Source organism: Fulvia fulva, chromosome 4 (assembly GCF_020509005.1).
Source record: "Fulvia fulva chromosome 4, complete sequence".
NCBI lineage: Eukaryota > Fungi > Ascomycota > Dothideomycetes > Mycosphaerellales > Mycosphaerellaceae > Fulvia > Fulvia fulva.
In genome coordinates this window covers 4,651,173-4,676,045 of record NC_063015.1, presented here as the reverse complement: position 1 = coordinate 4,676,045, position 24,873 = coordinate 4,651,173, and the positions used below count along the sequence as shown (strand labels likewise).

General features: G+C 54.5%; 11 protein-coding genes across 11 annotated transcripts; 3 read left to right on the top strand and 8 right to left on the bottom strand.

Annotated features, from left to right (window-relative positions):
• Positions 1 to 96: 96 nt before the first annotated feature.
• CLAFUR5_04999 (uncharacterized protein) lies at positions 97 to 1,667 on the top strand (the record flags this gene model as incomplete). The annotated part of the gene is made up of 2 exons (XM_047904147.1): positions 97 to 549; positions 600 to 1,667. 2 exons carry the CDS (start codon positions 97 to 99, stop codon positions 1,665 to 1,667), a joined length of 1,521 nt encoding a protein of 506 aa, XP_047760843.1.
• A 376-nt stretch (positions 1,668 to 2,043) lies between these two features.
• Positions 2,044 to 4,080, bottom strand: CLAFUR5_04998 (uncharacterized protein; the record flags this gene model as incomplete). The annotated part of the gene is made up of 6 exons (XM_047904146.1): positions 2,044 to 2,185; positions 2,260 to 2,444; positions 2,509 to 2,606; positions 3,312 to 3,572; positions 3,662 to 3,865; positions 3,924 to 4,080. 6 exons carry the CDS (start codon positions 4,078 to 4,080, stop codon positions 2,044 to 2,046), a joined length of 1,047 nt encoding a protein of 348 aa, XP_047760842.1.
• Positions 4,081 to 5,418: 1,338 nt separating this feature from the next.
• On the top strand, positions 5,419 to 5,940 carry CLAFUR5_04997 (uncharacterized protein; the record flags this gene model as incomplete). Its single annotated transcript, XM_047904145.1, has 1 exon — positions 5,419 to 5,940. One exon carries the CDS (start codon positions 5,419 to 5,421, stop codon positions 5,938 to 5,940), a length of 522 nt encoding a protein of 173 aa, XP_047760426.1.
• A 610-nt stretch (positions 5,941 to 6,550) lies between these two features.
• Positions 6,551 to 9,301, bottom strand: CLAFUR5_04996 (TBC domain-containing protein; the record flags this gene model as incomplete). The annotated part of the gene is made up of 1 exon (XM_047904144.1): positions 6,551 to 9,301. The coding sequence occupies one exon, from the start codon at positions 9,299 to 9,301 to the stop codon at positions 6,551 to 6,553; it is 2,751 nt and encodes a 916-aa protein (XP_047760424.1).
• A 795-nt stretch (positions 9,302 to 10,096) lies between these two features.
• On the bottom strand, positions 10,097 to 13,984 carry CLAFUR5_04995 (Telomerase reverse transcriptase; the record flags this gene model as incomplete). The annotated part of the gene is made up of 6 exons (XM_047904143.1): positions 10,097 to 10,241; positions 10,495 to 10,606; positions 10,770 to 10,936; positions 10,991 to 11,060; positions 11,109 to 13,530; positions 13,607 to 13,984. The coding sequence occupies 6 exons, from the start codon at positions 13,982 to 13,984 to the stop codon at positions 10,097 to 10,099; spliced, it is 3,294 nt and encodes a 1,097-aa protein (XP_047760423.1).
• A 644-nt stretch (positions 13,985 to 14,628) lies between these two features.
• On the top strand, positions 14,629 to 15,942 carry CLAFUR5_04994 (Baeyer-Villiger oxidase ptaJ; the record flags this gene model as incomplete). Its single annotated transcript, XM_047904142.1, has 1 exon — positions 14,629 to 15,942. One exon carries the CDS (start codon positions 14,629 to 14,631, stop codon positions 15,940 to 15,942), a length of 1,314 nt encoding a protein of 437 aa, XP_047760422.1.
• Positions 15,943 to 15,972: 30 nt separating this feature from the next.
• On the bottom strand, positions 15,973 to 18,020 carry CLAFUR5_04993 (MFS transporter fsa7; the record flags this gene model as incomplete). The annotated part of the gene is made up of 2 exons (XM_047904141.1): positions 15,973 to 17,474; positions 17,534 to 18,020. 2 exons carry the CDS (start codon positions 18,018 to 18,020, stop codon positions 15,973 to 15,975), a joined length of 1,989 nt encoding a protein of 662 aa, XP_047760421.1.
• Positions 18,021 to 18,246: 226 nt separating this feature from the next.
• Positions 18,247 to 19,616, bottom strand: CLAFUR5_04992 (FAD-dependent monooxygenase OpS4; the record flags this gene model as incomplete). Its single annotated transcript, XM_047904140.1, has 2 exons — positions 18,247 to 19,422; positions 19,473 to 19,616. 2 exons carry the CDS (start codon positions 19,614 to 19,616, stop codon positions 18,247 to 18,249), a joined length of 1,320 nt encoding a protein of 439 aa, XP_047760420.1.
• Positions 19,617 to 20,018: 402 nt separating this feature from the next.
• Positions 20,019 to 21,632, bottom strand: CLAFUR5_04991 (uncharacterized protein; the record flags this gene model as incomplete). Its single annotated transcript, XM_047904139.1, has 1 exon — positions 20,019 to 21,632. One exon carries the CDS (start codon positions 21,630 to 21,632, stop codon positions 20,019 to 20,021), a length of 1,614 nt encoding a protein of 537 aa, XP_047760419.1.
• A 309-nt stretch (positions 21,633 to 21,941) lies between these two features.
• CLAFUR5_04990 (uncharacterized protein) lies at positions 21,942 to 23,434 on the bottom strand (the record flags this gene model as incomplete). Its single annotated transcript, XM_047904138.1, has 2 exons — positions 21,942 to 22,124; positions 22,178 to 23,434. The coding sequence occupies 2 exons, from the start codon at positions 23,432 to 23,434 to the stop codon at positions 21,942 to 21,944; spliced, it is 1,440 nt and encodes a 479-aa protein (XP_047760418.1).
• Positions 23,435 to 23,631: 197 nt separating this feature from the next.
• Positions 23,632 to 24,708, bottom strand: CLAFUR5_04989 (Nitronate monooxygenase; the record flags this gene model as incomplete). Its single annotated transcript, XM_047904137.1, has 1 exon — positions 23,632 to 24,708. One exon carries the CDS (start codon positions 24,706 to 24,708, stop codon positions 23,632 to 23,634), a length of 1,077 nt encoding a protein of 358 aa, XP_047760086.1.
• Between the last annotated feature and the right edge of the window lie 165 nt (positions 24,709 to 24,873).

The window sequence follows — 24,873 nt, the reverse complement described above, 5'->3', positions numbered from 1 at the left end:
ATCGAAGAGCTGGCCTCTGTCTCTTTCTACTACATAGAGGACCCAGTTTAGGCCGTCTCACGTCACACCATTCCTAGTCTGGCCGTATCTGACAGCATGTCAGATAGTCAGACCAAAGAAGTCCAAGTCGCCGTGCTGGCGCGTTCGCCTTCGGACGGAAGTTCGTCTACTCTGTCTATCAAGCCTCCGTCACTGAAGTCACCGAGGACAGCACGCTTCGCAGAGGCTACGGCCGTCAACTCGCCCATCGAGCCTTCGAAGACTGGCAGGAACCCATTCAAGGACCCACCGACGAAGTACTACATGGCGCAGCCACAGGATGTTGGCTTCGGCTACATCAACAAGCATGAGTCTGTCGAGATGCCTGACGACGAGTATCAACCACCACTCACGGCACGAACGATACCGAAAACCCCTCTCAAGAGTGCCATGAAGACTCCTGGTGCTCCTCCCCGAGACATGAACGCTATCCTGAGTCCGACATTCCGAGAGGAGCAAGTGCTTGAGAAGCACGAAGCCTACACTGAGAAAGAACAAGCCAAAGATCTTGTAAGTCCCATCATGTACATCCACCATGTCGATACTGACCATCTCAATAGAAAGTCAAGACACGAGTACGGATAGCGAAGCTGATGCTACGAGGTGTCAACTTCTCTTGCTCCTTGATCGTGATCGCTATGTTGGCCACCACCTTCACGATTTTCAACGCCACCAAAGCCATACCGACACGGAACAACCTCCCACCCTGGGCCACAGGCCAGAAGGTCTGGCCGCAGGCTCTCCTGCTCGGCATTGCTTGTGTTTCGCTATTCGCCTGCATCATCATTTTCCACGCATACTGGAAAGGTGGACACCGGCGAGCGGAGAAGATGGCAGTCTACTACACGGCATTTGCGGTCGCCTTCTTCATCTTCAGCATTGTCATGTGGGGAGTCGGCGCCGCAGTAATCCAACAATCAAAGAACAACAGTAACAACAAGGACATGTGGGGATGGGCCTGCGTCAACAACGAACGAAAGTCGCTCTTCGAGAACGAGGTCGACTACGAGCTCATCTGTCGACTACAAAACTGGAGTCTGGTCTGCGCAATCATCGAAATTGTCGTCGAAATCATCGTGATCATCGTGTACGGCATCGTCTTCCACCGCTTCTACTCGAAGCGACAGCTCCGAAAGTCCATGGCAGCCCGCGACCGCGCACGAAGCGACCTCTACCTCGCTCAACTCCGTGGCCAATCTGCCCCCAACACACCAGGTCTCGCACCTCCCATGAGTGCACGCGACGGTGGCTGGAGACCGCCGGCTGACTACTACAACAAAGGACCACAGATCGAAGAGGGCGTGCAGTATGTTGATGCAACGCCACCAGCTGTGCCTTCAGCAGGCTTCAAACTTCAAGCGCCACCGATCAAGATCACGGGCGCAACACCGAAGATGGCACAGGTCGGCTTCTCTCCTGTAGCGACTCAAGCACGAGACCGGACACCTTCGCCACCTCAAGACCAACATTCGCCACTCATGGCTGAGGCGCCGAGGGAAGTGCAGAATGACCACTTTGCAGCGGCACCCGGTGAGCAAGTTTACGACTCTGTGCCTATACCGGGTGCATACGAGGCTCCTTTATCGCCTGGTGCGGAGCACAGACAGATGAATCTCCCCTCGCGATGAGAGGAGGTGCTGTGATGGCAGTCTGCTGCATTTGTGAGCGTTCGCTACTGAATTCGATGCCGAACTGGATATGGCAGGATTTGATGTGACTGAATGTGATATGGGCTTTTTTAAGGATGGGATGATACCTCTACAGTTAACGCCCCTTTTATTTGTGAGACACAATACCAAATTTGATGCCAGAAGCACACACACAACATACTCAACATTCATTGCATTGAATGCTTAGTAGGTCTTGTCGTAAAGATTGCGCGCCAGCGTCATCACCTCTGGGACATCAGAGCAGCGCTCACAGTCCACAGCGCATGCTATGCGCGCCGCACTCCACTCGCCGCCGAAGGCACTCACCGCTTCACCGCCCCGCTCTGCTCAAACTCTACTGCTGCTCGCCCTCCACGCCCTCCATGCCGCCACCCTCACCCTCGACCCGCATCTCCGGAGTTTGAAGATCCAAGTATTGCTCGTAGCGCTCCTTCAACTCCCGGTCCTTCTCGCCCTGATCGTGCTCGGCCTTGTACCTATAATCACACAATGCGTCAGCCTGACTCCGTCCCCTGTGTCCAATATGTCATACGGGTGAGGGAATCCTTACTTGGCCACGAATCTCTTCTCATTCTTCACCACCTCGTCCAACTTCGCCTCCAACTCCAGCTTCTCCTGCCCAATCTCCCGAAGACGGCGCGGAATCCGGTCCTTCTCGTTGGCGAGGATGGACATCTCGGTCTTGTACCACTTCTCCATGCCGCGGGCGTCGTGGGACTCTTTGACGTGCTTTTGCTATCGGAGGTGACATGTGTTGTCAGCATGTGTTCATAGCCCACATTGAGGTGAGGATTCTTACGTATTCGGCGCCAACTTGCTCGAAGCGACGCTGCTGCTGCCCATCGTCGTCTTCGCCCTTGCTGTCGAGACGGTGGACGTGGATGCTCGAGCCTGGCTCTAGGGTTGGGGTTAGCTCGTGATGATGGTTTCGTGGGGTGCTGGGTGTGCTTACTCGAGTCGCGGCCGGTGATGGGGGTGCTGAGGTTGCCTACGGTGTTGTCGTCTTGGGCGGCGACTTGGCGGGTCATGCCGGTGGCGGAGGGGGTCTTGGATGGCATGGTTGCTGTCTGAGAGCGTGTTAGTCTTGTAGTAGGTGTGGTGGTGGTGGTGGTGCTGTGGTATCGTACGTTGCTGTGTCTTTGCTGGTTTTAATTTGTTGCAAAGAAGGAGGATGGAAGCGGAGGAAAAGATATAGGAAGCTTTTAGGCAACGAGGACCCACTATAAACCAGAGTTTGCATGTGAATGCGGACAAACGCTCCAAACAATGAAGTGATCTCATCGTATCAACACATGCCAAGCGGCTATAGCAGGACTCGGGTCAGAAGCGGCTTAGCAGACGCTTAGATCGCAGCCTCATAAGGCACATCGATGCGTGTCGCATACACTGAGTAGTGCTTTGCACGAAGGTATTGCTATACGATCCGTTCGAAGTCATGTCGCTCCATCGATCGAACCAGGGCGTCATACACGGGCTGCTACAGCAAGACAAAAGCCACCACGGCAACGACCAACAACCCAGCCCCGGGCACCGCCCCAATCTTCTCCGTAGTGCCGTTAGCGATCTGCGTCGCCATGGGTACACCAGAATGAGTGACATTACCTGTCGAATTCGATAGCCCAGAGTCCATTGAACAAGTCCCATTGGCAGCAGTTCCATAAGTAGTCATGTTGGGATCCTGAACACGCATAAAGTTCGCCGCAAGAGGCGCACCAACGCCAGGGACGTCCGCTATGGCAGAGGTGCTGAAGTTCATCCTATCGTAGACACTGATGGGATCGTACACGCGTCCGGCATCCCAGGTTGCAGCGTCCTGGGTGAAGTTGGACGGTTGTGTGAAGAGGTAGAAGGTGTAGGTGTGGGCTATGTCATCAAGACCGGGCATTGGGCCACCCGAGAAGGATTAGTCTACGGATCTTGACACATGAGGTGGGAACGATCACGATACTCACCATGCGTTGCCATTGGTGCTGTCTCGCTGACGAAGGAACCATTGTCAAGCTGGGTGAGATCGGTCTGGAACCAATGCAGTCGAGTCGTTCTGCAGTACTCAAGCCCTGGTGTTTGCGGGCCAGACGAGTCAATGCTACTTTGTGGAATCAATTGATCGACCAGAAGGAGCATGTGGTCCCCAGAGACTTTGTCGCTTGACTGGACTACTGTATACTGTCAGCGATTCCACAAAAACGTTTCTTCTATGGACAATCAACTCACAAGCTTGTGGTAGCAACTCATTGGCTTCGAGAACTGTATCGCCATATGCCACGTTCAGATGCTCGCTTGTGGACGGTGCAGTGCCAGTTGGCGTCTGACATGTGACTTGTGCGACGAGGATGGAAAGCAGTGTAGTAATTTGCTTGTGATACTGCATGGTGAAGCGTGGACTTCTGACGGTGGCTTGTGTCGCGAAACAGGTGAAGTCGAAAGAAGACAGCACGCGTCTCTGCAACGTCGCCTATGCTGCCCGTCGGACGGTCTACTGCACCGACACGGCACATATCATGGAGAGTCCCCCCCGTCTATCGTCAACGTTCACTCGACCGCATGCGGGTCCCGCCTTTTCGGACTTAATGTTGCACAGCCACCACCTCGTCTCGCAGCAAAGACTACCAGCCAGGCTCGCCAGGCTCGAGTTTGTGATCGCCGTGCATATCTTGCGGGCACGTATGCGTGCTGTGCGTGTGCCATCTTGACTTCTTCGAGGCACTTCTCCAGCCTCAATCTCCATGTCCAAGGCTACCGAGCGAGGTGCCGGCCTGCCTCCATAGCGACCCATATCTTCCACCGGCTCGAGCGGCATCGTGACAGGGGTGTATCAGATCCCAGCTCAGGTCTGTTCTCGGCCAGGTATCAGAGCGGTATCTAACGCCCAAGCACAAGACACCGATCATGATGAGTCTTCTGTGGTGTTGACAGAGTTGTAATCTTTGATAAGCATTGGGTATACCAAGATCAAGCCTTGCCAAGTTTACCGCTGTGCCCCCAAGCTCTTCCATACCCATGCAGGAACGTGGCAGTACCTGCATGACGGCTCGGCATCATGACTGCATCAGCTTTCGGATGCGAGCGTGTACATGTAGGTGATAGATTGCATGCATCATCCCTCTCAACTGCACGCGACGCAGCACAGCAACACGGCCTACATGTTCCTCCGTGACGTCTTGTCTTCTAGCTGTCATGTCCATCATCAATATCATGGCTGCAGCACCGTCGAACACGTCTCAACCCAGGCAGATCCCAGCAGATGGCCGACCTTCAGGACATCAACAACGGCGCCAGCGGCTTGATATGCGACTGGGTCCTAGCGAGCATCGCAACCATCATCGTCCTGCTACGCCTCTACACCAAAAGCGCTGTCGTAAAGAGATTGGGCTGGGATGACTTGCTCATGAGCTTTTCGCTAGTATGTGGCTCCTCCCCTCTCTAGATCGTCCCCGTCTTCCTCCCGGTGGTGAAGCATCCTGACATCTCCCTACCAGCTCGGCGCCCTATCCCACGCCATAGTCATAACCCTCTCCTACGACACGGCTTCGGCCGCCATGCCGTCTTCCTTACGCAACTCCAGCATATCGCGGCCATCTAGTGGATTTTCATCTCCCAAGGGCTAGGAGTCGTTGCTCCTATGTTCGGCCGCCTATCCTTCTGCTTGTACATGCTCCAGATCGTGGGTCACAGCAGTACCTGGCAGAAGTCATCCCTCCTAGCCATCATGGCCCTGCAATTCCTGATCAACACCAGCTGCGTGATCAGGATCTACGCCCAATGCTGTTCTCACGTCTCCGCGCTCTGGGGTGATGGCGAGGTCACATCCTGCCTTGACCCGGTACACCAAACGAATTACGGCTACTTCCAATCTGCCTTCAACTCAGTCTCAGACCTCTACCTTACTGCTCTCCCGGCCATCATAATCTGGAGGCTCGAGATCAAACCTATGGTAAAAGCCGGCTTGTCGTTCCTCCTCTACCTCAGCTTCTTCGCGTTCATAGCCTCCGTCGTCAAGACCTGGCAGATCCGGATTCTGAACGAACGTGGCGACATAACCGGGAACTTTGTCGACTTCGTCATCTGGGCCGCGTTAGAGATCGACCTCGTGATCATCGTAGCCTCCATCCCGACCATAAACCGCTCTTCACAAGTCACAAATGGAGAAGTTCCGTCTACGATTGCGAACTGCAGAACGGGCCCAGCGGTAACTCGAAAGCATCTTCGAGGCGGAATGTGGTCTCGATGAAAGGCGTCGGCTGCCTCTCCACCACCATCAGCGAAGAGGATATTCTCCGGCAAGGATCCGGTGTCCGAGCTACTGTCGAGGTGGATGTAACGAGCGAGCGAGGGACAATGGATAGTGCTGCCGCCGCGAAAGAGGTCGTGCAAGGGTGGTGAATGCCATAGGAAACGGCCAAGACCTCAAACGGCGCCAATGGCAACCATCTCATTCAAGAGGTTCATGATGTAGAACGACTATACAATACGTACGTACGTCTCCCCTTTCCCCTTCCCTCCCAACTTCACTTATTCTCAGGTTCTGTATGTATGCCTCCCCCTCTTCCACCCCGACGTGATTACATTTATGTAATGTACCCATCTCTCGACTTTCCGTTTCTATGCAATATCAACAACCCTTCCCAATCCCAAAAGCAACCCGCCCAGTCCTTTCTAATGTGTATGCAAGAAAACGCTCAATCCAAGCCACGTCCACACGGGACCTCAGCGCCAGCGCCATTATGCCATCTCTTCTGCCGTCTCATTTCATTACATGTACTCCGTCCCACGAACATCGGCTGTCGCAAGAACTCCACCACACCCCAGAGGATCGTCGTCTGCGTCTCACCCAGAGCCTTCTAAGCACTCCTCGGCACCTGCAGCTGCTGTTGTTGTTCCCCCTTCCCGTCAACTTTACCCGCCTCCCTCACGGCAGCGATAAACTCATCCTCGTTTCCAAGCTCCCACCTCTCCTGATTACACCACCCAATATGCTTCAAGATCTCCTCCCTCGAACCATAGAGCTTACTCTCCAGCTTTCCCAGTACCGCCACAGCAGCTCGAATCAAAGCCCTGTCACCCTCAAAGACAAACACATCCCAAATCCTGCTGACATGTTCGTGCGAGAAGTTGTACGCGAAAAGGCAGCGGAAAATCGGATCGAGGAATTCTTCCGGTCGTAGGCCGACGATGGGGTTCCTGAGGTGGTCGTGGAGGCGGGTGTACTTGTATTTCAGCGTGCTGAGAGTTAATTCGTAGGCTCGTGCCATTGCGACTTGGTCGTGGACGAGGAAGGCGAGAGGGAGTGGTCGGTTGAGCATGTTGGCGAGAAGGACGAAGGCTTCGGCTGGTTGGAGCAGGAGGCACACGATACCCGCGACGAGATGCGTCCCGTAGACGTAGCCGACGTCGCTGCGGTACATCGAGTAGGCCTTTAGGACGTCTGTGAGGGATCGGTGGAGTGCTTCGCCGTGCTGGTACATGTGAAGCTCGGGGAAGACGTTTGGTACGTCTCTTGTGATCGCGTCGAACCAGGCTGCTTCTTTGCTGTTGGCTCGCTCCTCGTCTGGCATGTCTCCGATCGTCTCTTCCAGGCTGTGCGCGCGTGCGAGTGCTGCTTCGAATGAAGTTGCAGAAAGCTCAAGTTCATTGCCGATCGCCTTCTGCCAGACCTCTCCTCTGCTGCGAGGCGTTACTCCTCGCCACCAGAGTTCACGTGTTCGAGGCTCTTTCACAACGGTGTCCCAATTCGGTAACACATGTTGGTCCCAGATGCGTGCTATGCTGCTCTGTGTCTCAACATGTGTTTCCTTGTGCTCTTGCTCTCTGAGCAGCCTTTTCCTTTCTGCTTCAGCTGCGCGTGCCATCATCTGCTGAAACTCCTTCAGGTGTCTCGCTTCCTCTTTCTGACATTTGGGCGGTAGCCACGAAGGCCTTGTCCGCGTCAGAACAGCCTCCTTCTCCTTGCTGATCGGTAGAGGATCGATCATGATGTTGCCTTTCTGCAGTGGAGGCACAGATGGCAATATCGTCGTCGCAGACGGAATCTCGTAAATGCTCGTCTTCGCTCGTGCCTTCGCCATGCTCGGTGGTGGCGGACTTCTCGACGGTGTGTTTGATGCCGAACGCCTCTTCTCTATCGACAGTTTACCCGCATACTCTTCCAGCGCCTGTGATAATTGCTTCGCCTCCTCATTCAAATCCTCCGTCCACGACTTGCTCCTATGCTTACGGCTGAGCGGTTCTGCTGGAAAGGAAGAGATAGTCGCGCTATGTGGCATCATGGGCGACCGTCCATTTCGCGGCGATCTGGGTGAGTTGTACGACGACCGTGCGGATGGTCGTTTCGCTTGTTTCGGGATATTCGCGGAATGGAGATTAGCATAAGACGGTCTGCGGTGCGGACTAGGCGTCGTTGAGCGCAACGTCGTGGTACTAGGTGACTTCAGAGAAGTGCTGTATTGTCCTGGCATGGGTGAAATGGGCACATTCTCGAGAATTGCGTCCTCAGGCACGTCTTCGTCTTCGTCGTTGTACTCGGCTTCCAGTTCTTTCACAGACTTCCGCGAAGGCTGCCAAGACGGTCTCCTAGCAAGGCCGTTGTTTTCTTTTGGCGACTCGTATGAGGCTTTTGGCGTGGCGCTGGCCAGGGTCTGAGGTGACACAGAGCCATTGGAATGCATGTACGGCTTGTTTGGCGAAGGTGACCGCGACGACATGCGCTGCGAGTGTTGGCGCATGAAAGGAGATATCGGACTTGTGGCAGCGCGTTGCATGCTCCGACCATTGGGCAGATTGAGCGATTGATCGCTGAGGGCACCACGCACGGCTCCCTGCAGACTGGGATATTTCTGTCTCATGCCGTTCGGCAGCGCTCTTGCTTGTGGAGACGTCCCGCTCCTTCGTCTCGGCATCGTCCGAATGTCATTCGTCGTCGTTATCGATCTGGGCGGCGCTCTCCTCAGTGTCGGTCTGCTCGCGGGCGGTTGGTTGCAATCCTCGCCCGAGTCCCGCTCTCCATCTTCGAGCACGACCTCTTCGAAGTGACCATGCTTCGAACTCAATGCAGCATCTGACAAGTCGTCATCCGAGTTGATTGACGACGAACTCTTGGAGCTCTTCGAGTAACTCAACTCCGGAGGCGACGAAGGTAACGATGTCTCATGCACGCTCTCCATGCTCGCCGTAGCCATCGACTTCAATGTCTCCACGGGCAAGCTCAGGCTTCGAATGCCTCTCCCACCACTCAGCACCGCACTCTGCGGCACTCTGACACCAAAAGCCTCTTCCAACCCTTGTCTGCCTTCACTATCCAACGCATTCACAAAACAAGAGATTGTGCTTCCAGGCGGCAGTGGCTTCCGCTCGTTGATCAAAGCTCGTAAGAATTCATGTTCGAAATGGATATCGTCGGGGGGTTGGTCTTCGGGTATCACCGCATGGAAGAGGGGTGAGGTCGGCGAGGGGGGTGTTCTGGCGGTGATGGTGGTGGTGGTGGTGGTGTTGTTGTTGTTGTTGTTGTTGTTGTTGTTGTGCCTGGATGCAGCGTCGGTAGTGGAAGTTGAGTGTTTCCATATGTTCCAGGGGTGTTGTGTCGGGCTGGCAGCCATGATGCCTGTCGTGCCTGTGTTCCTTCCAATAAACTTGGCGCTTCAATCCTGGAAACGCCGGCGGTCCGTGAGAAGGCCAATCAGCAATCGCGTGCAGAGTCTCCCAATGCGGCGATTCTTCGTTGTGGCACTGGCACTGTACCACCGGGACACCGGAACGTATACAGTATCGATGAAATAATGAATAAGAATGAAGACGATGTGTCGCCCCAGATCTACTGTGCTGCTGCAATACGAGGTCTTGTCGTCGCTCGTATCCGACGCAGTCCAGTAAGCAGGAAGCAGCAGGAAAAGTGGCTACTGTGGTAGCAGAAAGCCGCCACGCGACGGACAGCAGAACTAAAAATCGAAGCGACTGTTGGGGGCGTCCGGCGGCCGTTGATGTAGAACGATGGTTGACGTCTTCGACGTGTGAGGCACGCTTTCAAGCTTTGCAGATACCAACGGTCGACAGAGACATTGAAAAACTGGGAACGCGCTCTCATCATTCCTGCAGGTGGCTTTCAGACATGCGCAGGAGAGTGCCGTGTCGTGGAGCTCAGAGAGCATGTGCTCACATCGACGATCAGAAGCGCGGGGACATTCAATCCTGCAGCAAAGAGGCTGCTTACCGGCTGCATATTCTGTCTGAACGATAGCGCTTCATTCCACCATTTCCTTGGTCAGCAGAGAGTCGTTGCAGCAATTTCCATCAACCGCAGCCTGTGTCCAACATGAACGACCATGCGCTGTCTCCTTCGCAGCGAACCGCGACATGCCCGACAGCACGATCTCTCCAGGCGCCTCCAGAACGCCTCATCTACCAGTTGCACGACCAAGCAATCTCCGCTCCTGGCCCTTCACGCGCAATCCCAGCACCTGTTCCTGAGCCCAGTGCAACAACTGCTGATGCTTCGTCTGCCGCCTGCGAAACACTGCGACGAAGGCACTGCATGCGAGCCTGCAATCGTGGCAAAGGTTCGTTAGCGGTGCAGTGTGGATGTTGAGGCGCGAGCGATGGAACTTGACAGGCCGAAAACGTGCAGGTGAAACAGGCATGCAAGCTCCGAAAAGCTCGTGCAGAGCCGCCGTCGCCGCGGGGGTGAGGGCCATGGCTCTTTGCTGAGGAGCGATCATTCCGGTTCGCAGCCGAACTGAGACACGTTTTGTCTGCGATGGCGGGAGAGAGAAGCGAGATGATGACAGGGACTTACCATCGTGCTTGAGTGTTCGTTATGCTGCATTCGTACGGGAGGACGTCTTTGCTGGTGCGTTTCCGACGTCGCATGAGGACGCAGGCCAGCTTGACTGCATCGTTGAGAGCTCCTGAGAAACAACGAGTCAGCGAACTGGTGGATCTGAGAGCTCCACTGCAGAGAATCATCTGCACGTCAAGCGCGAGCGCGAATGATGATCTTGCGCTAGAAGCACTTTTGCAGTCTGCGTTGCCGTGAAACAGGACATCCACCATGATAACACGATGACTTACTGATGATCAGGATGTCGGATGGCTGCTTTGCTGGCGGAAGTGAGCGGACGTAGTGGTAGCTCTTCTGCGCGACTTCCGTGAAGCAGTGGTACAGGTTCGAGAGTACTGTCTCAACGGAGTTGTATGAGGTTGACAGAAGCATAGCGTGCATCTGCAGCTTGAGAGCGCTGGCGATAAAGTCAGTTCGCACGACTGCATCGAGACGGTCATGTGGCACTCACTTCAAGGTCTTCCGATAGAACGATTGGCCAGGCAGCTTAGAGTATTCGATAGTCACAGAGTCTGCAATGTCTATCCACGGTCAGCATCTACCCAGCGACGAAGTTACGAGAGACTTACTGCACTTCTGCCTCCTCTCCTCGTCTTTGGCTAGGTCAAGGGTGGTGGTATTGATGGCCATACCACAATATGGAAAGATAGCCTCATCGGTGGGCATTGGTATTTTCGAGCCATCAATGTCGAGGTCAAAGTTGGCTCGACTCTTCTCCAGTTTGACATTGACACCAAATTGCCCGATGCCGGCATGCATGGTCTGCATAAACCTCGAAGCAGTATCTCGTTTGGTACTGATGATCATGAAGTCGTCGATAAGGCGTAGCAGTACACTATTGTCATCGTTGACGAACCCTAGCACTTCTCGTTCGAGCTCAGCGTAGAAGTAGCTGCATAACAAGCCCGAGACGATTGAGCCTTGTGGTATGCCTTCTTTCTGTCGGTAGAAGCGTCGGCCTACCTTGATCAGGTTCGACTCGATGTGTTCGGTCAGAAGGTCAAGCAGCTCCTGCCGTGTTTCGCGACGCTGGACGATGCCGTTGATATAGGTGGTCCTGCTTCGACCTTCTGCTGTGTCGGCTTCAACTTCTGCATTGAAATCGAACAGCGCTCGTCCAGCATTCGCTTTCGTCAGAAACCTCCAAGACGGCTTTGCACCGAAGCCCTGCGTCTCTTTGTTATGACTGCCGAGCAGCTTCGCCCTGGAGTACTTCGCCACATGATACTGGTCTGCATCAACGATGTTGCTGATGAGCCGTAGAAGCCGCTTTTGCGGGATGGTGTCGAAGCAGGCCTGAACATCGACCTTCGCAAAGTAAAGCGGCTTTCCCAGGAGACCTTGCCGCTGCAACAAATGCCGATAACGTTGCAGGCGAGGGAACATATCGCCCACGGAGAATAGAGCAGAGCCTAGCAGATGCGGCCTAGATTGTCTCTCGTAGTTGAGAACCGAGAACGCTGGTGTCAGGATACTGTTCACGCTTTTGCCGAGGACCGGCTGGCCTTTGTACAGCTTCTGCGTTCTACGTCTCAGGTTTATGATCGGGCGCATACCGTTCTCTTTTGGTAGCAGTCGGACATGGCTGACACCCAAGGACCGGGTCTTCATTGCATCTTTCACGACGGTCGTGTCCTGTTCTTCGAGCATAGACATCCTCAAGGATGCCAGCGCAGGCTCCGACATGCGCTTCCAGACATCTTGACGGAAGTAGAATAGCTGATTGCGCTGAACATTGGACTCCGTGACGTGGAATGTGCCGCGAATCAGTGGGATGAGAAAGGAGTCGAACACCCAATAGAGCAACTCTGCCATCAGCTCACGGCGCTTAGTAAGGTCCGTCTGGCTGAGCTTTTTGACTTTGGCGATACCTGGAGGGCAGAGCCATTCAATGTCGGTCAGTCTCATGCCCTGCAGGACATCGTGCAGACTGAGACTCTCGTAGCGGCGGAGGCGGATGAACAAATCTATGTTGTGATGCACAATGCGAACGTTGTGGTTGCGAGTCTCGCCAGCACCCCAGAGTTCCGAAGGTAACGTTTGGCTGAATACCGCTCGACAAAAGGCCGAGACTCGAGATGTGGGAGACGCCTGTTGTAAAGACGACTTGCCGCCCGTCGTATCATTCGCAGCTTGAGGGCAGTAATGCTCGAGTAGTGCACCGTAGGCACAAGTGAAGTGTCGCTTGCGCAGCCGACAGACGAGCTCGTGCAGCTTTCCTCTCAGTCGTCGGGGATTAGGTGTGTGAAGCTGGTTCTGCCGCTTCCCAGCTTCACGCAACTTCACCACACGTAGCTGGCGTTGACGGGCTATCTCCTGCTCTCGGATAGTGTAGTCTTTGAAAGGCTGTGCAGAGTCTGTTGATGTGACCGGTGAACCAAACACATTGTGGAAGCCAAATTGGGCTGGAAAGAGGTATTTCATCACATGACATGTCTCTTCCTGGTCGTCTATGTTCCGACAGCGGTTCAGGACATGAGTAGGGTTGAGACCGATCCGAATGCCACCACTAGCGGTGCCAGCAGGCCTAGCATAAAGCATACGACTACGTACGAACCGTATGTCGGAATAGCCTCGTTTCATTGGTGCTTGACGGGCATGAACGTCCGATGGTGCATGCTGATTGACCGCCGAGACCAACGGGGTCTGGATCAGTTCGAGGTCCGACATGGGCACTCCATTGAGTTGTATTAGATTACTGCTGTCTGTCACCGTGGTGAATATGGCATGGTCAACAAGGAGGTCAGCCATGATGCGAGCGGCCATGGGTCCTAGCAGATCTGGTAGTGTGTTCCATGGATGATGGCGCAGTCTCTGGACGTGCTCGTTGGGTCCCGTTGAGTACACGCCTGGAATGCCAGGAACGACTTCTGGAGAGACGCCATGCCTGTGCTCGGTGATGTATCGCTGGAAGTTTTGACACAAAATGTGCTTCGGCCTCGCACTTGCTGGATGTCGGCGAAAGAGGAGCCATACCGCGAAATCAACGATCTGTTCACCATCAGTTGACAGAGCCGCGAAGGCACACCCACAATACAGTGATCAACATGGAAGTAGCATAGCCCACCTCGTTCTGCTTGAACTCGCCGGGAGTCAGGCTGACAGTGGTGTCCGAGGCGGTGAGTTGTTGTGTGAAGAGGGTAATGTCCTCCTCAATGAAGCTGCTCGCGTCGAGATGCACAGGCTTGAACGAGCCTACCAATGCAGCGTCGAGCAGATGGATAACTTCACTGTCAACCTGTGTTCCGGAGGTCGGATCACGTCCATACTGCTGCAGTCTCCGACGCGCCTTCTTGGAGAGACGCGAGGCGAGGTACTGCCGCAATGTAACGACTTGTGGGTAGTACCTCTTGAGCAGCGGTTGCGATGGATGGCTGGCAGGACTGTCAGTCTTCTGTCGCTTATCAGTGTGCTGGCAGGCTGCCGTCTTTCGCTTGCGCTTCATCGGTAAGCGGTCATGTTCGAGGAGAGGGAGTTCATGTTGTTGTTCGAGGAGTCGAGAAGCGAGCACGCGAATCCCTGCAGTCAGAGTCACGCCAACGACTCTGCTCCACGTGACCGCCAGAAAGAACGCTTCTCGCTGTTTTCTTCCTGTTCGAGTTGCATCCTTCCTTAGACAACAACGACATTGCGAACCGGCCACGTTACTACAACTCACAGCGGAAGAATCGCAGCTCGTGTCGATAACCGTCGGGAACTACGTCCAACACCGAAATGCCGAGCATTAGTAAAGCGGGAATGCTCTCTGGCCACTAGACGCCCATCTCTGCTACATACCCCACCACATCGCGCAGACGATGTAGCTGTGACGCAGGTACCGTCGCCGCTGTATGTCATTGTGGTTATTACAGGAGCGTGAGAGGGCATGCAAGCCGCAGGTAGATGACGAACTCGCCACAGCTACAGCGAGGTGCAGCAGCAGGCCATTGTTCGTACATTCATTCCGTACGAGGACCCGAGGATATATCAAGGAAGTCCACGAGGTAGGCTGGTCGTACATGCTGACCTGCATAGTCAATGTTCAAGCTTCCTGGAAGCATACTTCGAAGGCTCACCCAAACATCGACTACGCCCACATCAGCCACAACAATGGCATCGGCAAGCACCGTACAGCTCCAACTCGACCAGCATCCCGTCTACTACCGCAATGGCATCTCGAATGAATCAACCAAGAAGGTGTCTGAACTAATGCAAGAGAACCACGAAAAATTCCACATCTTCTTCAACAACGATGGCTTCCACAACCACATAGCCCACCAGATGCTGACTATGTGGGCACTCAAGGCGTCGCCTGACCAGATCCGGCGTGAATACAACAGCAACAAATTATATCAGAGGCCCTCCCAAAAGCCGGATACCAAGACACTGCAGGATCTGTCCGACCCACAGGTCTTCATTAAACACCTCGGGCCCGAGCAACACTATAATGACTTTCTCGAATTCTTCAAGGCAGAGATGGAAAAGTCAAGCTGGCAGGAAGTCATCAACAAATATCTCTTCGCAGGTGACGAGCGAGCTGAAACGATGTTGGTCCGGATGTATGCTGGCTTCCTTCATCCTATCATCCACTTGGGCTTCGGCATTGAATTCCAGCAACCAGCAGTGATTGCGGAAGGTCTGGCGCAGGCAGCATGTCACGACGACTGGATAGGCCGCCTTTTGTTACCAGCGGAGAAGGCCGCGAAAGACAGAGCAGACGCGAGCTCGAAGAGCATCGCTCAGCTTCTCGATGAAATCCATGATGACTCGGCTCTCCAGAGTGCTGCACGCTGGTCTGATGGCAACAAGATTCGCGACGGTATTCTCGCACGTGCTGGTGACCGTATGATCGACATCGCTGCTCAAGTCTGTGTCAAGCCGGAAGAGCTGCAGGAGAAAACAGCCGAGATGACCAACGCCGTAGCCTACTACACCGGAGGAGCGCAGAAGGCTGACAAAGCTGTCAAGTTCGACTTTTACTACATCCACTGTCTAAACAGCTCAATCTTCTTCGCCTCGTTCCTCAAGCAAGATTGGCTTAGTGACGCCAACAAAGTGCGATTGCTTGAATGGAAGATCCGCCTTGATCTGGCAATGTACGCCTCCAGAAAGGCTCCCGAGATCCGTCTTGGGGATATCCAGAACTATCAGCCGAAGAAGCCCTCTGGCTGGGACGCCGTGCAGGACAGAGTCTGCGATATTGACGATGATGGACACGCCTCCAAACTGGTGAGGGCTATTGCCAACGGAGGCCAAATCTGCGCCCCGTACGAAGGCAAAGATGGTTTCAGACTGAAGGGCAACGACTGGCTCAGCCTTGCACATATGGCGATCGACTCAGTTGAGCTACCAGGTGATCGCTGGGTCAGGTCGGCAGGTTTCGATGAAGCGTGGGAGAAAGTCCCGCTGCGCGCCAATCTGTGATCACGGTTATCGTGTATAGCTCTATCACAATCATACTGACTCCGCTGGTGGGTGAATCGTCTGCATTTCGGTCTGGTCAGTGTGTGGATGTGTCGGAGCTGGAAGTCGCACTGCAGGTCCATATGTCTTCGTCCAGGTAAGCAGGCGGTCGTGGAAGAAGAACATCGGGACCGCACATGCCAGCAATATCCACTCCAACGCAGCCATAGTGCCAAACGCCGCTGGCATGCCGTCTCTTGCAATCCACGGGTTGCAATAGAAGCTGCAAACGACACCGATGATGTTCCTGATGATGAACAGGCTGACCAACCCTTCGCTCGCCAGTTCTCCAAAACAATCGACCACATACGTGATGCCAATGTTCGCAATCGCAGCGAAGCCGAAAGAATGAATCGCATATCCAAAAGCCGGACCGACCCAGAGCGTAGTCTTCGCAACGCACACGCCGTAGATGATGAGTCCAATGGGGCATACTGGAGCCCAGAAGGCAAGCGTCTGCATCCGGCACTGTGGAGGCCGTTGTGGTAGGCGCTGCCGCATCTGCGCTCTGGTGGCTAGAGCATCTGCGAACCGCCCGCCGACTCTTCCCGCCGTGATGGCTCCAAGCCAGCCGGCGATGTGAAAGACGCCGACTAGCCCAAGTCTCCAGTGGTACGCACCGCCCTGTGCCGCCGGCCTTGTAAAGACTTGCCCGGCTGTGATCTGGATTATGATGGTCCATCCGACAATGACCCCGATCAAACAGCTTGCCCAAAGGACCTGCACGTATACCGTCATGCCCACGATATCCCTCAAAGTCTGCACCACAACCTCCCCAGCATTCTTCTCCCGCTCCCTCCCGATCGTCAGACTCATCCACCCCACGAACCCCTTCTTCCTTGGCTTCTCCTCCTCACTCCACATTCCCGTCGACAATCGATACGTTGTTTCCCGGATGAACAGAAACGCAAGCACAAACATCACCCCAAACGCCCCTGCCAACCACCCCGGCGTCCATCTCCATCCATGCCTTTCAACAACCCACGCATTAATCAATGGACCCAGAAAGATCCCGCTTGCCAGAGCTCCCGAGAACCACATTAACTTCTCTGCTTTCCTCCTCCCATGCCAAAGATCGTTCACCACGCTCGGCACCGTCGCATCAGCAGCCGCGGCACCCAACCCTGAACACATCCTGGCCGCTAATAAGCTCCCATAAGATCCCGCAACGCAACTCCATACATTCGTCACAATCAACACCACAATCGCCATCAAGTACACTGGCTTCTTGCCCAGGATCCTCATGACAGGCACCCAAATCAGATTGCCCAGTCCAAATGTCAGGACGTTCAAAGCCGTGAGGGCTGTCGCTTGCGTCGGTGATATGCGAAAAGTTCGAATCAAGGCAACGGTAGCGACGGTGAAAGCACTGGCGTTAACGTTGGCGAGAAAGCAGAAGAGGCAGATCGTAAGGTATGTGAGCTTCTTCTGGAATTCGGACCAGTTGTGGGGGTCGTTGGGGTCGTTGGAGATGAGGGTGCCGGGTTCGTACTCTGGGAGAGGAAGCGGGTTGTTAGTAAGGGCAAGACCGGACGGGGAAGGGGGAAGCTACCTTCAGAGGGAGTGCGTTCGTTGCCCTTGGGGACCCAGGTGGAGGGCTTGCTGAGGCGCATTTGGAAGATGTGTTGGGACGCTCGGGCTGCGAAGGATTTGCGGGCTTTGTGGCGGCCGCGGGTTGGGCTAGGAGACTTTGGGGATGTGGTTCTGGTGTTTAGACCGGGTTGGAAGGAGACTCTGTCACCTTGTAGAGCTGCCATTGTACTGTTGTCAACGTGGAGCTGGTTTATGGAGTCATGCTGGCTTTTTGGTCTTGCCGCAGCACTGTGGAAGCGGTCCTCGAGTTCCCTGTAATTCGATGGGCCCTCCATAGGGTCATCGTCCTTATGCTTGATGGCTGGGTCCTTTTCATTTTGCGAACTTGACGACGTGCTCCAGCGGGATTGAGGCTCAGCCTTTCTGTGATTGGAAGGGCCTTCCATTGGATCATTATGGGCACGCTCCAGGTCAGACCACCGATGGCTGTAGAAGTGGTCGTCCATATTGCAGGCGTATGTAGGTGGGGCTTGGAATGTCTTTTTTCTGTGTGAGGCAAGCAGAAAGTAGAATGAAACATCCGATCGATCTGCCAACGAAGCAGCCTAGACATATCGAAGTTGCTCACAGCATTCACCATGGTCTACCCACGATCCACAAACATCTGACTAGTCCCAAGAGATCTGCACATGGCACGATCAGATCTTGGTGCAAACAATTGTGTACCGAGCCCTATGCCGAGACGCTCGCCAGGGGCTGTGCCTTCAGTGCCCTCTCAACCTCCTCCTTCGCATCATACCCATACAACCAAGGCTGCACCTCCGGGCATTGCCACCTCGACGGAAACTTGCCCTCAATCTGCTTTCCCAGCTGGCCCAACATTAGCTCATCACGCTTCGCTTGCTCCTCCCCATCCGGCATATGGAAATCTTTGCGTTGCGCAAACGTCTCTCTAACAATTGCTTCGCCCCTCTTCTTGCGTAGTTGCTCATGCAACTTCAACGCAGCAGGCAGTTGCGATCTCGATTCGACCGCTGTTAGGATGTTACCAAGCACTGCACCATCCTCGATCGCGCTATTGGCGCCTTGAGCGAGGTAGGGAAGCATGGAGTGACATGCGTCGCCGACGAAGACGAAGTTTGACTTCGGGCTGATCCAGCTGTCGAGTTCGGCGCCGTGCATGAGTTTCCACTTTTCGACGGATTTGACCTCGTCGAGGAAGCGGTTGAGCATGGGGTCCCAGTGGTTGAAGATTGCTCGCATTTCTTCGAGAGATCCTGATTGCTTAGAGACGTCGGGTGGGAGGTTGTCGGGGACGAGGAGGACGATGTTGATCATTTGACCGTTGCGAACGGAGTAGGCGACTACGTGTGCTTCGGGCCCGATCCAGAATTGGCATGTGGGCTGTGATATCCAGTCCTTCACTTCCTGACTCTTGACTTCGTTGACTTCCAGCACGATGCGGTAGGCGAGGTCGCCGGTCGGTATCGGAATATCCGGTTCAAGGCCTTTAGACATCAAGAACTTTTGTCTGCACTTCGACCAGAGGCCGTCTGCGCCTACAATAAGGTCTGCTTGTAGTGTTTCTCCACTGGCGAGCCGGATCGTCGCCTGATCGAAATCGACGTCCTCTATTCTCGACCCCAGCCGGACCTCAACGCCCAGCTCTTTTGCTTTTGCTGCCAGTGCTCGCTGCACATCGACCCTATGCAGATCCCAGAATGGCGCATTGTACTTGCTCTTCATCTCCACGTTGAAGTCGTCCGTCCTCGACAGGACCTTGCCATCCGACCATCTCCGCACTTGCAATAGTGTCGGTTCTGCCGCTGATCGTCTAAGGTCTTCGAGGAGGCCGTACTGCTGAAGTACTCTACAGCCATTGGGCGTAACTTGGAAGCCGGCACCTACCTGCTTCTTATTCAGCGGCTGTTCGTGATCAGCTCTGGCTCAGCACAAACCTCTGCCAGCTCTCTGGCGCCCTCCAATACCACGACATTGTGACCAGCCAGAGCACAGGATATAGCAGCACTCAGGCCTGCCATGCCGGCTCCTACGATCTTGATGTCGAGCGGCGATACATTAGTCTTGGGTGCTGCTGTCATGGTGGGCAAATGGGTTGAGAGATAGGGACGTGATACAAACTGATCATTCCCGGACTACGCTACATATATAGCAACAATTCGGAACGCCTTTCAGCTAGGCTTCCGCACGATGACCTGGGTCATGTGTGAGTACCGAGATGCTGTGCCTGCGCACGCAGCCAAAGTATGGAGAGTACAGTAGGAGCGGAGGAACGACCCCTGCAGAGCAATTAGGGCTCGGCGAGATCTGAGCCGAGAGCAAATGCCGCTTTCTTCTCCAACTTCTCCGGTCTCGTACGCGTTCACGGCGATATCATTCTTCATCTCCAGGAGAGCTCGACGACTTCTCCTTCCAGGACTTGACGGTCGGCGATAGCCCACCGCTTCAGTAAGGTGGTGCACATCGATACCAGATCACACCTCTTAAACACCATCGATGTCCATGTCATCAAGCAGCTTGCCATTCGTGACGTGAAGACGAGCAGGGAGATCCAGCTCTCTATCGTACTGGACGAAGACACCATTTTCCAGCTCGGAGGCGAGATTGTTCTCGAAGACACTCGTGTCACCAGCATCGACATGCCAACCATCTCTGTTACGATCGTCTGGCAGTGCGAAGAGGCTTGAGCGTTTGTGCTTTGCGATACCTGCAGTAGTGAAACACGACAGAGCCTGCTGCTGTCCGTGGCGCCGCATCGGATCGAGCTCGTGCAAGTCACTAAAGCGCTTCGTCTGGACTGCATCGAAGTTGGTGAGGTCGTCGACGGTGAACCCGCGGTTCTCGCGCTCCTCGAGGGTCTGCTCGTCTTGGTCTGTCTCGTCGAAGGACTGCGCAAGAGTCTTCATGTGCTCTGGCCATGCATGCTGGGCTGTCGAGCGCGACGCCGGCTGGTCGTTGATCATCTGATCGCCAGCCGCGTGTAACGACATGTCTGGCTGAAGTAGTGGCTCCTGCCGAGGGGACATCCACGGCTCTGTCATGAGCGGCGACGCGGGCGCATCGAGTGGTCTGCTGCGACTCTGGTTCGCGTTGTCCAGCCTCGCTGTTGTAAAGGCGCTTGGGTATTTGTAGTCGACAAGATCTTCGTCTCGCGTGGAAGTCTGCCTCCACAAATGCTGGCCCGGCTCCTGTTCATCAAGCTTGAATCGGTTGATAAACTCGATTGCAGCGATTCTCTTGCCATCCACACCGGGAGTCTCATTCTGCAGCGCGCTTCTCATGCATTCGACACCCTGACGTGCGAGATATCCCAGGCGCTCTCGATATGCCTCTTGCGACTCGCAAGGCTCGCCGAAACGGATCTCATTGCCTGCTTCACGCAAGGCATTTCTACTGAATTCGCATTCGCGACCCAGTGCCAGCAGGCTCTGCAGATTTGCCTGGAGCGGCAGCTGACCAATGAGCTGCAGATGCGTGAGTATGGCCAGATCCGACGGCGTCATATCCGATGCCATCTTCGTCCAATTCATGGCTGCTGCATCACTGTTCTCACAGTCGATCAGATCGCACGCCTGATGTGCCAGCACCGTTATCTTCGATCTGAGCTTGTGCTGCGCCAAAGATCCCGCCGCAGATGCCGAAGGCAGGGTATTGGCCGCAGGTGCACGTTTGGCAGGCGGTGGTGGCGGCAGGCTACTGTCGCCCCGTACGATGTTGTTGCCCAATTGTCGAAGGGATTGCCACGTAGTACGTCCGTTGAGCTGGCCCCATTCCAGTAGGCTCTGCCTATTCGCGTTTGCAGGCAGTCGCCAAGTGGATCGTAGGTGGTCCAACAGCACCCGCTCGCTGTATACTGGCTTCAGGCGCAGATCATCCAAACAGCGCCCGGATGTGCCTTGCGGCAAGTTGCCATTGATGAGTTGTCGGAGCTCAAGACGAGTGTTGAAGCCATGCGTGTTGCCCCATCGTAGTAGGTCGTGCAGTTCTGCATCGGACCGAAGCTGACCATCTTGCTGTAGAAAGGCCAACAGCTTCCGCTCCTTCTTCATCATGGACTTGTTGGAGCCCTTTGGGACCTTGAGTTTGCCTTTAGGCATGGCGGCAATATCTGATGGTCACTGTTGTCTCGTGATGCTGCGACGAAGTTGACATCGAGCTTGAGCAAGAAGTGTTGTCCGCGCAGCTCGGACCGTTAGTGGCGTTGTTTCAGAGAATTGCAAGCATTACCCTTGGCGTTCACATGAGGAAGGAGCGATGCATGCACGAGTCGATGGTACATTGTCTACAGTAAACTTTGCAGACATCTAGAAGCTACCAGATGATAGTACCATATCCCAACAGTATTCCGCAGATCGCGGTGTCTTTGCATGGCCTGGCAGTCTGACAAGCTACGCGCGATCATCCATTCATCTCTCCGTCAGATAGAGTATGTTGTACTTGCGGCCCAGGTCGAACATCTTCTGTTCCATCAAGTCACAGTACTCCTCTGATGATAGTGTCGTGTAGGTGAAGCAGGAAGAAAGCTGACGCCCAAAGTTGCCATCATGCTCCAAGAGGCCATACACACCAGTCGTCAACGCAGCAGGACACTTTACGATCTGTCAGCAAAGCTTATTTTGCGAAAGTTCATGTCTCAACCTACCAGCTGCTTCGCTCGCTCACGCAGGAGCTGCATGATGGTGCAGATCACAACGTCGCGTCGTGCGTAGGTGACTGGACCAATCACGCCAGCCAAGCATTCGAGCCAAGTCCAGCGCGAGGTATACTCATTCATGCAGCGATGAGCAGTCTTTGGCTTGATGCCGGTCGATGTACAATCTTGGAAAGCACGAGAATTACGATTCCAGTCCACCAGGAATCGTAACACGAATCCCATCTTAGCTTTCGGGTTCCATAGCTTGCGCTGACCCGGGTCGATCGTCTCGCCGTTCGCTTCTGCAGCCAGAAGTCTTGCTCTGATACTGGTGACATCGCTAGCACGCGGATCGAAGTTGATCCTCACGCCATGATAGCGTCCTCGTAGCGTCAATGTTGTATCCTTTTGCATGCGCTTGGCAATGTCGCAAAGGATGGTGGAGATGCCGGTCGTATAGTCTGGACACTGTAAATGCATCGCAGGTCCGCCAAGAAGGTGCACTATCGCGTCATCGTGCTTGCTGTATTGCACACCTCTGACACGAAGTGCATTCACCTTCTTGGTATTGTTCTTGGCTGGAGGTGCGGTTACCACTGGAGCACCAGGTGTGCGAACCTTCTTGACAGTTGATGTACTGCGTGCTGGGTTGTTCGTTGGAGCTTTAGGACCCGCTTCCTGTAGAGCTGCTTCGAGCTTCGCGACAGCCGAAGCGTTGAAAGTCGGACGACTGACAGGAGAACGAGTGGGGTGTAGCCGTGCCTTCTCCATCGGTGGTTCGCCCCTCGACTTTGATGTCACCTTCTGAGCTGACTCAAAATCAGATGTGACCTGAGCTTTCGTGATAGTACGAAGGAACTTGAACGGTGTCGAGGAGCCGTCGAGGGTGCGTGTAGAGTCGTCGGCGTCACTGCAATCGTCGTCTTGCATCGAGTGGCGCTCAGCGCAGAAGTACTCGTATGTGCTCCTCTCAAGAGGTTGAAGAAATCCAGCTCTGTACTCCTTGACCCGCTTCTTCCAGTACTTTTTTTGTTGAGCATCGAGGAACTTCCATCGCGTTTCGGCATGGCAATCAGCATGATATTCTTGATCGAGGGTAACGCCCATGGCTTCGAGGTCTGCAGTAATACTTGGTAGTACGTGATATGCGTAGAGATCACTCGCGGTCACGATATTGTGGCTCTCATTCACCAGGTCGATGAACTGCCAGGCGGCGGCGTTGATTCCTTTTGGTGGGCGCATATTGTCGGGCATGTCGATCGCCATGATGCTGACTCGGTAGCGGGTCGTGCGTATGTGAGTCGTGGCGATGCGTGCAGCCCAAGGTCGAGCTTGAGGTGAATATGTAAACAAGGCAAGCGCGCACGCCCGCACTAGCTTCGCCGTTGGTTGAAACGACAAGAATTCATGGATGCTCACGCGAATGATCGAAGCGCACCTCGCCCTCTGGGCTTCGAACGCAGCTATATCACGTACTTGCTTGTCTGCTTCAAGATCCGCTTCGCATCATCTCGGACCTCCTCAGTGATCCGCGCAGCAGACTTGATGCTGTTTGCGAGGCCAACGCCAGCACCGGCATAAGTCGTCAACCGTGCTCCCTGGCCCCAGCCTGCATCACCTTGCTTCATTGCCTCGTCGTACAGCTTCTGGTTCTCTTCCAGGCTCATGCCTTTCTGCGCATCATGCCAGGTCTCGTTGAGCACGCTACGACCACCAAAGCGTTCTGGCCAGTCTCGTGTGCCGCGAAGTGTGTCGTACAGCTTCCCTCGAGCTGTATTGGGCCCTCCATCTGAAGCCGCGAGGACTGCATCTCGATATCCTTTGGCAATGTTTGACTCTGGTGCCACCAAGTAGCGAGTACCCAATGTCACGCCAAAGGCTCCAAGAGTGAGAGCTGCAGCAGCACCTCGACCGTCCATGATGCCTCCTGCGGCAGTAAGAACGGGCTTGTTCAGCTTTGCTGTGCTGCAAAGCGCAGATACTGCTTCATCAACCTCGGGCAGTAGGGCAATCAGACCAGCTGCCTCTTGAAGTCCATGCCCACCAGCATCTTGACCTTGAATAACAAGCACATCGGGCTGACATGTCTTCGTCGCATCAATGCCATCCTTGACGGTTCCAACCTGGATCCAGATCTTAGTTCGCCTGTTCGTGACCCTCCTCACCTCTCGCGTCCACGCTTGGAATTGAGATGAGTCGTTCGGTGCGAACAGCCACACAGCTGCCGGCTTGTACTTCTCAATAAGAGGCAGCGCATCTGTCAATAGCTTTTCACCCGCCCACAATAGGAAGCCAATGCCAATGGGCATGACCTCAGTCACATCTCTCAAAAGCTGAGCTCCTGCCTGCAGCTGCTTCGCCTTCTCAAGCTCTTCGCCCAAAGTCGACACATCACTTCCTGCACCAATAAAGCCGAGTCCACCTGCTCGTGACACCTCTGTTGCCAGTGAAGCCAGGGCTATCAGTCGCATTGGACCGCATGACACGAGAGGCGCCTGCGTCCAGGGATAGTCTGCTTTCAGTTGCTTGACTTGCTCCATCTTGATCTCAATATCTTGACGAGGAACCACAGAGATACTATCAGATCATATATACGATCATCGCGACTTACTTCGACAGATCCTCAGCAGCGACTTCGGCGAGGTATGACACAGCCACAACCTCTGGAGAGCTCTTGCTGACGTTGTTGGTCCCAGTACAACTTC